Source organism: Rhineura floridana, chromosome 18 (assembly GCF_030035675.1).
Source record: "Rhineura floridana isolate rRhiFlo1 chromosome 18, rRhiFlo1.hap2, whole genome shotgun sequence".
Classification (NCBI taxonomy): Eukaryota; Metazoa; Chordata; class Lepidosauria; order Squamata; family Rhineuridae; genus Rhineura; species Rhineura floridana.
In genome coordinates, this window is record NC_084497.1 from 1,228,326 (window position 1) to 1,239,360 (window position 11,035).

The window sequence follows — 11,035 nt, forward strand, 5'->3', positions numbered from 1 at the left end:
AAGCGCACAGCCTCTGCTGTTCAACGAGTGCGACACAGGGGGGCATTTCCTGCCGTCTCCACAAGAGGGCGACCTTTCGCTATCTTGCTATGTTTTTTATCCCCCACAAAGTGTATTAAAAGTTGCCGCCACACGATGGCGCCCTTTCCTTGCCTTGTTTTTAGCGTATATATTACATACATGGTGTGTTTAATATATGTACATGCTCGTACACATACACATAATATATATCTCTCCATTTCCCATTGATTCATTTCTATATATGGGGCTTGGATTGCTGGCAGGAGGAGGAGGGATAAAAAGGAAAATCGCACCACCTTCTTCCCTTCCACCATCCCCCTTTTACATGCGTGTGGCTTATTTATTATTATTATTGTGTGTGGGTTGTTGCACTCAAGGCAGGCTCCACGGGCCGCTGCTAGGCCTCGGAGTGGTTGCCAGGCAACGGCCACGCTCACCCCGCCCTCCTCGAGTAGTTGTATTGATTCGGAGGGTTGCAGGACTCAGTGGCCGCTTTTGCACGTTGGCGTCTGCAGAGGCTGCGGTAATGCCCCGCGTGCACGAGGGAGGAGGAGGGAAAGGGGGCCAAGGAGGTTGTCAGGAAGGGTCAGGGAGTGTGCAGCCCGGGGAGAGTCAAAAGCGCCAGAGAGAGCGGCCCGGATCTGCAAAAGCGGCTCTGCCTGCGTTCTTGCCCCCAGAGTTTGGCAATTCTGCGGCAGACCGTCTCTGAAAGGGAAGGCTCCATTTGGAGGGATGCATTTGCCACCCACAGCCCTGCCCTGCCGACGTCTGCTCGGCCTGAACATGATCTCCGTTTGAGTGCCTGTCTGCATCCAAAGAAGCTTCAAGCTGCGCGTCAACCGTAAGCATCCGGACTAAGCAAGCACACAGGTCTGCTGTTCAAGGACTACGATGCACGGGTCCATTCCCTGCCTCATCATTTTTCTTATCCCTCGCAAAGTGTATTAAATGTTTTCGCCACAAGAGGGCGGCCTTTCCTTTCTTTGGCATGTTTTTTATCCCTCAGAAAGCATTTTAAAAGTTGCCACAAGACGGCGCCCTTTCGCTAGGAGTTGTATCTTCGCTAGGAGTTGTAACTTGGCGGTCTATCGTCACGACCGGCCTCATGAAGTTGAGAAGCAACCCAATTGTCTCCGTGCCCATCAATGCGCATGCGCCCGCAGCCACCCGTTCCGTCAGCCTTTCCCCCACGGATTCTCCCATTTGAAGCGCGAGGTGGGTGAGAGCAATTTATTATTGGTGGCAGCCGCTAATGAAGCAACATTACCGTCTTTCTCTATTAATTTTAGAAGAAGACTCATACAGGGAAGAGAAGAAGGGAGCCTTATGATCACAAACACCCACATCTTTCTCGTTGAGTTTGGTTCCGTCCGACTGACCGCCTAGGGGCAACTAGAAAAGAGTGCGCACGCGCAGTGGTTACCGGTGAGTGCGCAGGCGTAGAGTCATACGGAACGCGTGGGGCTTAGGTGAGTGGGAGAGACATCAGACTTTCCTCTTCGCTGTTGTCGCGGAGACAGGATGGGAGGAGGCAGGTGAGCTTACCTGGGTAGAGAGGAGCAGAAGGTAACACGTGGGGGGAAAGAAATTGGGTTTGGTGTTTTGGGCCAGAGCTGTTTTACATATATTTACACATGCCATTATCGGCCGTTGCTGGTTTGCATATTTGTACGTGTGTTTGGTGAGTTGGTTGTTGCAGATTTGCATATATTTATTGGTGGGTGTTAGTGAGTGGCGATTTGCAAGCATTTGCAGCTGTTTGTTGTATATAATTTTTTCTGGTGTGGAGTGCCTCCGAGCATGTATAGCCTGCATTTTCCTAACTGCAGCTCACTGATCAATTTTTAGAACAGGATGATCAATCTTTAGGACAGGAGAAAATGCTACTTTGGGGGTGAGTTACATTCTTTCTCCCCTCTTAAGTGAGACAATTTGTAAAATGTCAAAAACCCAGCAGATTGTGGATGAGTTGGACAAGGATGTGCCTTTTTTTCTTATTTGTTGTTGCTGCTGCAGCAATATACCAGGGAGTGGTTTTGTTAAAATGCTTCAGACAGGTGGCAATATATATGTTTGAGTAGGATGATACCGCATTTTCTCATGCTTAAAGCAAAACCATCTCTTGAGTCAGCGTTTATGGGTGTATCATAGCAGGCAAATAATTGCTTGCGGGTGACCAGGAAATTGAACTTTTTTACCAGTGAGCTGCTGTGTTCTTCCTAGAAAAGTCTGGATCTGCAGCATTTTTCAGGCCACCTGTGTGTGTATAATTGGAAGTTTCTCAACAAGTGAACCTATGGCTGTTCAGGTGTTGTTGGACAACTCCCATCATAACTGACAAATGGCTGTCCTACCTGGGACTGGAAGGATTTGTAGCCCTGCAACATCTGGAGGGCCACAGGTTCTCCATTCCCAGAGTATCCGGTGGGCAGAAGCCATTGCTCGGCTTCTTAAAACTTTGCAAAGTTGACCTCTATCCGTGTGAGCATTTCCACAGGAATCTTTCTTCTCTCTCTGGAGGTTTTTACAGTAGGTTCCACCTGGGCATCATGGTGACGGAGAAGGAAGTTGAGCTGATCGGCCGGACGCTGGTGGATGCGCAGAGGCCCCTGAAAGCCCGTTTCCGGGCACTCTTCACCCTCCGGAATCTGGGGGGCCCAGTGGCGGTTGAATGGATCAGCCGAGCCTTTGCGGATGACTCTGCCCTGCTCAAACATGAACTGGCCTATTGCCTGGGGCAGATGCGAGACGAGAGAGCCATCCCCGTCCTCGCCGACGTGCTCCGGGATGCTCGTGAGGAGCCCATGGTCCGCCATGAAGCAGGTGACATAGGCTGCGTCCCTTGGATTGCCAGGAGTGGCCATGCGCCAATCTAGCAGGGGCAGAAGACAGGGACTGCAGCAAGCCGCCCACTGGGCCAGACCACTGGTCCCTTGAGCACAGTATGGTCAACACTGACTGGCAGAAGCTCTGCAGGGTTTCTGACCACGAATATTCCCAGCCCTGTCTGGAGATTGAACGTGGTGGGGCCTTTGCAAGTTTTTAGTGTGTGACATTATTTCAGCCACATCAGTTGTTTTTTTAAAACTGTTGGCTTCCTCCCAAAGGAGCCCAAATGTTTGTTAACATTTAGTCCAATCTGGATCTGGATCTGAAATTTGTTTTTACATACGAGATTCTGTATAGAGGATAAAAATGGTCCAATCATACCAATTCAAAACAGAAATTCTTAAGATGCTGTTTTGTAGTTAGAAAGAGAGGACACTGCCTTATATTGAGTCAGGCCATTGGTCCATCTAGCTCAATATTGCCTACACTGACAGGCAGCAGATCTCCAGCAGTCTCAGGGGTCTCTCCCAGCCCTGCCTGAGGATTGAACCTGGGACCTTTGCATGCACAGCAGGGACTCTGCTCCAAGCTGCAGCTATTACCCTAAAAATAAAGTAGGCCCTTATTGTTCTGAATTAAGTCTAATTTCAACCGGGACATAGAAATCTGCCTGGCACTGACTAGGAAGATTGCTTCCCCCAGCTCAGTTTTGTCCACACTGACTGGCAGCAGCTCTGCAGGCTTCAGGCATGGAGCCATTTCCCCCATCCTTACCTGGAGATGCAGCCCAGAGGTTGCACCCGGGGCCTTCTGCATGCAAAGCAGACGCTCTGCACCACGGCCCTTCCAGGATGACCTTTCGCCATTGTTACCGTTACGCTGCATAGTGCTCTGGGTTCAGCAGAGGGAGCGAGGCGCAGCAGCAGCACTTTCTGCGGTCACTTTCAGTTGCTCCTTCTCTTCCTGCTGTTGACAGGTGAGGCGCTGGGAGCGATCGGAAACCCCAAAGTGCTGGATATCCTGAAACAGTATTCTGAAGACCCTGTCATTGAGGTAAATACGGACACATGGGGGGAATCTGTGGTTCCTTTGCCAGTGTTGGCAAAGCTTGTTCCGAATGCTGTAGATCAGTTCAGCGGCCAGTCTGCTGCGCTGCTTCGATAGCCAGCCTCACTGAGCGCCAGTGGTGGGAGAGTGGTTGGAGTGCTGGGATACCAGGGTGCATATCCCACATGGCTTTTCCCAGCCGTCCCTGGCAGCACCGTTGGGGATGGAACTGGGGCCCTTCTGCGGGCAAGGCTGGGACTCTGCCTTCCTGGCGTTGCTGGAGTGCAAACTCATTCCTGACCATCGCCTGTGCTGGCTGGGAGCTCATCCGCAGCCTCTGGAAGGCACCGGGTTAGGGAAGGGTGGATGAGACGGAGGCGAGGGCTGTTGCTGGCTCCTATTGTTTATCATTTACTTATTTGTCACATTGATCCCCACCTCTCTTTCACCACGGAGCCCAAGGCAGCATGCATGTGGTTCCCAGGCGGTCTCCCATCCAAGCACTGACCAGACCCGCACCTGCTTCGCTTCAGCAAGGGGGTGGCCTCAGGTGCCTTCGGACCATAGCCTGGGACGTAGCCACGGTGGCTGTGTTCTGTCCCCGTGGTTGCAGGCAGGATGCCTCCGGATGTCAGTTGCTGGGGATCACTAGTGGAGAGAGTGAAAAAAAAGCAGGGGAAGAAAAGTTTTTTCCAGTTTTCCCCCCCAGGCCTTCCCATCCCTAGTAGGTTGAGCCTTGAAAGTCTCCCTCCCTGCCCCTTTCCCATCCTATGCAGGTGGCGGAGACCTGTCAACTGGCCGTGAAGAGGCTGGAGTGGCTCCAGGAGCACAGGGTGGAACCTGCCGCCAGCCCTTACTCCTCCGTGGACCCGGCACCCCCGGCCGAGGAGGGAGATGTGGAGTTGTTGCGGCAGGCGCTGCTGGACGAGTCGCGGCCGCTCTTTGAGCGCTACCGGGCGATGTTTGCGCTGCGGAACATTGGCGGGGAATCTGCCGTCTTAGCCCTTGCTGACGGTGAGCGGCCTCTTCTGTTTGGCCAGACCATGGATGTTGAGTGGGAAATTATTCCCATCCAGGAGAGAAAAAAAGTTCTGTTCCTTGTAATTCTTCATTGAATTGATCAGCAACCTGATGAAGGCATACAATGCATGTTAAAATAGGCAGTTCTCAAGCTGTATAATTAAACGCCACACCATGCCCCCGATGAGATTTCAATATACATAATCTGCGTCTCGAAAATTACAGATGAAAATGAAGATGCAAACAGTTTTCATTGAATTGTGTCCAACATTAGTCATATTGGGAGTACACCTGATGAAATTAATGGACATGACTCACGTAAATCTGTTAATTTCAGTGGGTCTTCTCTGAGTAGGGCACAACTGGATAAAGCCCAATGGGGCTTGAGCAGACATGCATAAGGTTGGAGTGTTAAGTAGGGTTTAATTAAACAGCAGCAGCAATATCTTAATGGAGTTTGAAATACAAAATGCAAGTTTTAAATTCAGCTACTAGAGAGCCAGTGTGGTATACTGATTATAGCAGGCATGGGGAAAGATGTTGCTGAGATACAACTTTCTTCAGTCCCAGCCATTGGCCATGCTTGCTGGGGATGACATGAGTTGTAGTTCATCAACATCTGGAGGGCCAAAATTCCCCGTGCCTGGACTAGGACCTGAGGGTTTAAATTCTTCCCACTTGGCCATGAGGCCCACTGGGTCACCTTTGGCCAGTCGCTGTCTCTCAACCTGACCTACTTCACAGGGCTGTTGTGAGGATAAAATGAGGAGAAGACCATGGGCGCACCTTTGAACTCTGTGGGGAAAAGGTGGGGTATAAATATGATAATATGTAATAATACATGTGATATATCACTGCAAATAGCTGTAGGTTAACCAATACAAAAGAAACAGAAAGGAGATGTAATGCCTGTTTTTCAGCGGGTGTACTCTGAGTAGAAGGGTACAACTTGGTATTTTCAGTTGTTTTTCTTTTCAAAAAATTTAACAATATAAGAGAAGAGTGCTCTTCAGAATTTGTCATGACTTGATGTATTTACAAGTATTCTAAGAGAAATTGTTGCCAAGAAGCTTTGGATTTGTTTGAATATAACAGCACTTGGGTGACCTCCCGCTGAGGTCATGCTCAGAGTAAACCTGATGAAATCAGTTGACTCAAGCCCATCAGCTTCTCTGGATCTGCTGGGAGCATGGCTAACACTGGACATCAGCCGTAAGCTGCACATGTCTGCCCAAAGTAAAACCTGCTGACATTCAGTTGGACTTAACTCCCAGGCATGGGGGAATATCTGTGGCTCTCCAGATGTTGCCGGACTAAAACTCCCATCTGACCATTGGCCAGGCGGGCTGCTGGGAGTTGGAGTCCAGCAACATCTGGAGGGCCACAGGTTCCCTCGTGCCTTAGGCTTCCCATTGAACTCAGGTCATGGTTGTTTCTGGGTAAACATACATGGAAATGCATCGTAACTGTCATTTCATTTAAGTATCCCCCCCCCCCCGAAATGGAAGCTGCCTTATACCGAGGCAGACCATTGGGCCATTTGGGTCAGTATCGCCTACACTGTCTGGCAGCAGCTGTCCAGGGTTTCAGGCCAGGTTCTCTCCGGACCTACCTAGAGGTGTTGGGGATTGAATCTGGGACTTCCTGCAAGCTAAACAGATGCTCTCCCACTGAGAAGTAGTCCTTTCCCCAACAGTAAAGTAAGATTCTGGTCCTCATGGTTGTGAATAAAGGGGTGATTTAAGAGGAAGATAGGAAGCAGCCTTATACCGAGTTGGTCCCTTTGGCTCAATGCTGTCTGCACTGACTGGCAGCAGTTCTCCGGGGTTTCCACCAGGGGGTTCCCAGCCCTTCCTGGAGACAACAGGGATTGAACCTGGGCGCAAGGCAGGTGCTCTACCACTGAGCCACGGCCCTTCCCCACATTCATGGCTAAATGCTGCTGCTTCTCCCCTTCTGCTAGGATTGTGCTGTGGCAGTGACCTCTTCCGTCATGAGGTTGCCTATGTCCTGGGCCAGATGCAGCACGAGTCTGCCATCCCGCAGCTGACGGTGTCGCTGGAGAGTGCCACGGAGAGCCCCATGGTGCGCCATGAGTGTGCCGAGGCCCTGGGCTCCATCGCCAAGGCCGCCTGCCTGGCCACCTTGCAAGTCTATGCCCAGGACAAGGAGCGCGTGGTGCGGGAGAGCTGCGAGGTAGCCTTGGATATGTACGATTATGAAAACGGCGCCGACTTCCAGTACGCCGATGGGGTGAGCAAGCTGAAGGCCTCGGACTGAAGGAGGGGGCGTCTCTCCTGCGCCCTGCCCCACGCCTCCTCTGCTGGGGCTGCCCATGGCTTCAGCGTGATTCAGCGCTCTGCAGTCTGAATAATAGCGCCCGAAGCAGATGGAAAGGGGTGGGACTGTGCCTATTGCTAAGTTATTTCTCTCTCTGCTTGGTGGAGGGGTGGGGTGAGGCAGTGTTTACATCGTAGTTCAATAGCATATTCTGTTCTGGAAATGGTACACTTTTGCAAAAAATAAATAGTCATCTTCATCAGTGCTGGTGGAGCCTTCCTCATGCCAACATTAGCATGTAGTGGGCGCTGGGGCAATTTTGCCATCTTTCTGTACTCGGGAAGATCTACCACCATCACCCATTTTTAAAGCGAGTCCTACACAACTTGGGAACCTCCAAGCTGAATGGTTGCAAACACCCTTTCCCCGCCCTTGGTTGGCAGCTTGGCCTATTCTTCCCCTCTCATAATTTGCCCTCATAACTTGATGCTTATTTCTATTTATAAGAGTAGCATTATAAGAGTATTATAAGAGTAGCAACTAAAAACTTTGAATGTCAGTGCCTTAAACATCAGGTAATGAAAGCAAATTAAGGGGCTGATGTTCTAAGTTTCTAGTCCCTATTATCCTGGAAATAAACATTAGCTTATGAAGGCAAATTATTTCACGCTGGTCTTGTAATTTGCCTTTGTACCCTGATGTTTATTTCCAACACAATAGGGACTGGAAACTTAAATCATTACTTACTTTGGGGGCACGAACAGAAAACAGGCATCCCCAGGCAGGCAGTACAGGAGGTTGTTATCAAACTTCAGCTTAGCCGGCTGAAGCTTGTGCAAGGCTGTGCCAGGACTGTCTGAGGCAAAAAGGGAGATCTTTCTTTCTGTTGTGCAGAGTCATGGAAAGCGGCCACAGAAAGGGACAGGGAGCAAAGAGCTCCATTTTTGTTCTTTAACCATGTTGCCCCTTTGACATAAACCGTTGTTTATGGCTGGGGGAAAGACACAGGGCTGCCATTCAGAGGCAGCTGCCTCCTGGAGCATTGTGACTGCCCGCCTGCTCAAACCACGGTATTGACTGACAAAGCGTTCGTTTGTTTGCTTAATTTATAGACCGCTTCGTGTTTCAACAGAAACCTCCAAGCGGTTTACAAATCCCAATGAAAAGGGAATAATGCAAGAATCAAGATAAGAAATAGAATACAAATCCCACTTTCAAAACCAAACAATGCTGGTACTGAGTGTCCTGAGCAAAGGCCTCCCATCGGAATACTTTTCCCGCACTGCAGGGTCCAGCATTGGGAGTGTTTAAAACTGGCGGCGCGTGGGCCCCTTGCTCTTCCCGTTTCCGCGTTGGTGTGGTTGAACTCCAGCTCTCTCCATCCTGAGCCTTGACCACACTGGCTGCAGATGATGGGAGTTGGAGTCCACCAACATTCGGAGAGCCAGCTTCCCCAGTCCTGATCTAAGAAGAGGCATTCTTCCATCTCGGCTTCTGAGATCAGGAATGGGGAACATCTGTGGCCCTTCAGAAGTTGCTGGGACTTCACCTATCATTGTCTCTAACCATTGGCCCTGCTGGGAGTCCAACAGCAGCTGGAGAACCGCAGCTGGAGAGCCACAGCTTCCCCATCCCTCTGGTTTCAATACTGAGGGCAGTTCTTATTGGCAAGAAGAGAACTGTAAACATTTTATTTTTAAAAAATTAATTCTGGCGAAGATGGTGCAGGTCAATAAAACATGGCCACTAAACAAACCACTTGTCTTGTCTTGTTCTGTACGAGGGGGAGCGGTGGGTGCTAGCTTGGATTGCCGTCCTCTGTGTTTCTCTCTCAGCGCACTCTCTGGTACCTGAGGAATCCACCTTTCCACTTTAAAGCGGGAGGTCCACTCACCTTTCCCAACATCTTTTTAAAAGAACAACAAAGGCGGAGGGGAAAAGTGATGGCCACCAACTGGGATGGCTTTGAAATTCATGGAGTGGGGGTTCCCAAACTGTGGTACATAAGCTTCATTCAAGCGGCCTGTGGAGTGTCTGTCAAAATCCAACTTTAAAAGACCCTAGCACAGTGCATTACAATTGCTGTGACAGACAGAAAAATCATTAATGGTCTGCCCAGACCTCCAGCAGTTTCCCTGTGGTCCACGGGGGAAATGCTTGGGAACCAGCCCCATAGTGGTTATCGTGGTTATCTTTGGGGCGCCTTTTGAAGACTTTCCTCTTTCAACAAGCCTTTTGAGACCTATCCCAGTCTGCGTCTGCGTTAGAAATGCTTTTTAATATATATATATTTAACAACACGTTTTCAACCCTTTAAAAAGATGTTTTTAAAGCTTTTTAAAAAAATGTTTTTAATGTTGTTTAGTTTTAATGTATTTTAAGGTCTGTTTTTATGATGTTTTAAAGTGTTTTTGTTTGCCGCCCTGGGCTCCTGCTGGGAGGCAGGGCGGGATATAAATGAAATAATAAATAAAATAAAATAATCTCTCAGTGGCTACTAGCCACAAGTGCAGTGCTGTCTTCCACTCTTGAAGGCAGGTGGCCTCTGAATGCCAGTTGCCGGGATTCGCAAGAGGGTCCTGCGCTCAGGCCCTGCCTGTGGGGTTCCCTGGAAGTGTCTGTTGGCCATGGTGAGAACGACGCTGGACTAGATGGGCCACTGCCTCACCCAGCAGGGCTCCTTTGAGGTCCTGCCTGCCCCTCTCCTGCCCTTTTTCTCTGGGATTGCCTCATTTAAAGGCAAATATCTTCATTTCAATGGGAAATGGGACAGATACTATGTTGGAGATCATTAGGGAACAAAAACTGCTTTTAGAAATTTTATAGAAATCTTTCGGGCAGGGGTTGTCAATGTGATGAGCAGCACCCGTCCAAGATATTGTGAATTACAACTCTCCTAATCCCTTGAGTGTTCTGTCTCATAATACTAGAACTTGTGGGGCCATCCAAGGACACGTCAGAAGATTCAGGACAGACCAAAGGAAGGATTTCTTCAGATGGTGCAGACCTTCCAGATGTTGCTGAGCTGCAACTCCCACCCGCCCCTGCAAGCACAACAGGCAGGCTGATGGGAGTTGTAGTTCAGCAACCTCTGGCGGGGCAAAGATTACCCACAGTGCATAGTTAAACGATGGCATTTTCTCCCACAAGAGGCAGTGATGGCTATCAACTTGGGCAGCTTTAAAAAGAGGAACAGACTGTCCATGCCTACCAGTCATGATGGCTGTATGTTCTCTGCAGGATCAGAGGCAGTGCTTCTGCATACCAGTTGCTGGGAATCTTAAGTGAGGAGAGTGGCTGTTGCGCTCAGGTCCTGCTAGTGGTCCTCTGGGTGGCCCTTGTGAGAACAGGACGCTGGACTTAGAAGCGTCCCCTTTGGCCCAGGGCTCTTCTTAGCTTTTTAACCCTGCAAAACAGCAATCTGAATGTTTTAATTGTTAACTTGGGACAGAGGAGAGGTCTTGATGGATTTGAAGGCTCCAGTAAACAGTTGTTTGGATTTTTGTTTTTAAAGTGGAACAACAGAGGAATCCCTAATGTATTGATGTTCCTTCTCAAAGTAAACTGTCAGGTGATCCTAAACTCCAGAATCCGGTGAGCGTTGGCGGAGCATTTTGGAAGCATCCTTTAGAATGCCAGCTCTGGAATTCTGTGACATGTTGTTGCTCTGTCTTTAAACATTAAGCCCCAATAAATCTAATCTTGGATTTGTTTTGGCTGCAACAGCTTCTCAGTCTCACACAAAAGTACTTTAGGATTCACTTTCCCAGTCCTCTTACCTCGTGTGTGTGGAAACTATTGATATCAGCCTGCCCAGCTAGACAAGAGGACAATTTGG

The 11,035-nt window shown here is 49.4% G+C and overlaps 1 protein-coding gene across 3 annotated transcripts; it reads left to right on the plus strand.

The window, feature by feature from the left end:
* The first annotated feature begins 1,090 nt into the window (after positions 1-1,090).
* Positions 1,091-8,952, plus strand: DOHH (deoxyhypusine hydroxylase). 3 transcript variants are annotated; one of them, XM_061601462.1, is made up of 6 exons: positions 1,091-1,236; positions 1,311-1,490; positions 2,542-2,844; positions 3,827-3,903; positions 4,674-4,911; positions 6,881-8,952. In XM_061601462.1, the coding sequence occupies exons 3-6, from the start codon at positions 2,571-2,573 to the stop codon at positions 7,195-7,197; spliced, it is 906 nt and encodes a 301-aa protein (XP_061457446.1). In that variant the 5' UTR covers positions 1,091-1,236; positions 1,311-1,490; positions 2,542-2,570; the 3' UTR covers positions 7,198-8,952. The 3 variants fall into 3 exon arrangements, with proteins under 3 accessions (XP_061457446.1, XP_061457447.1, XP_061457445.1); XM_061601463.1 differs by having other exon boundaries at positions 1,311-1,446; XM_061601461.1 differs by lacking the exon at positions 1,091-1,236 and having other exon boundaries at positions 1,456-1,556.
* The last annotated feature ends 2,083 nt before the right edge of the window (positions 8,953-11,035 follow it).

Excerpts from the sequence above, each read along its gene's own strand:
- DOHH (XM_061601462.1), top strand. The coding sequence starts at position 2,571 with ATGGTGACGGAGAAGGAAGTTGAGCTGATCGGCCGGACGCTGGTGGAT. Across the intron at positions 2,845-3,826 it reads CATGGTCCGCCATGAAGCAG|GTGAGGCGCTGGGAGCGATC; the intron begins GTGACATAGGCT and ends TGCTGTTGACAG. Across the intron at positions 3,904-4,673 it reads CTGAAGACCCTGTCATTGAG|GTGGCGGAGACCTGTCAACT; the intron begins GTAAATACGGAC and ends CATCCTATGCAG.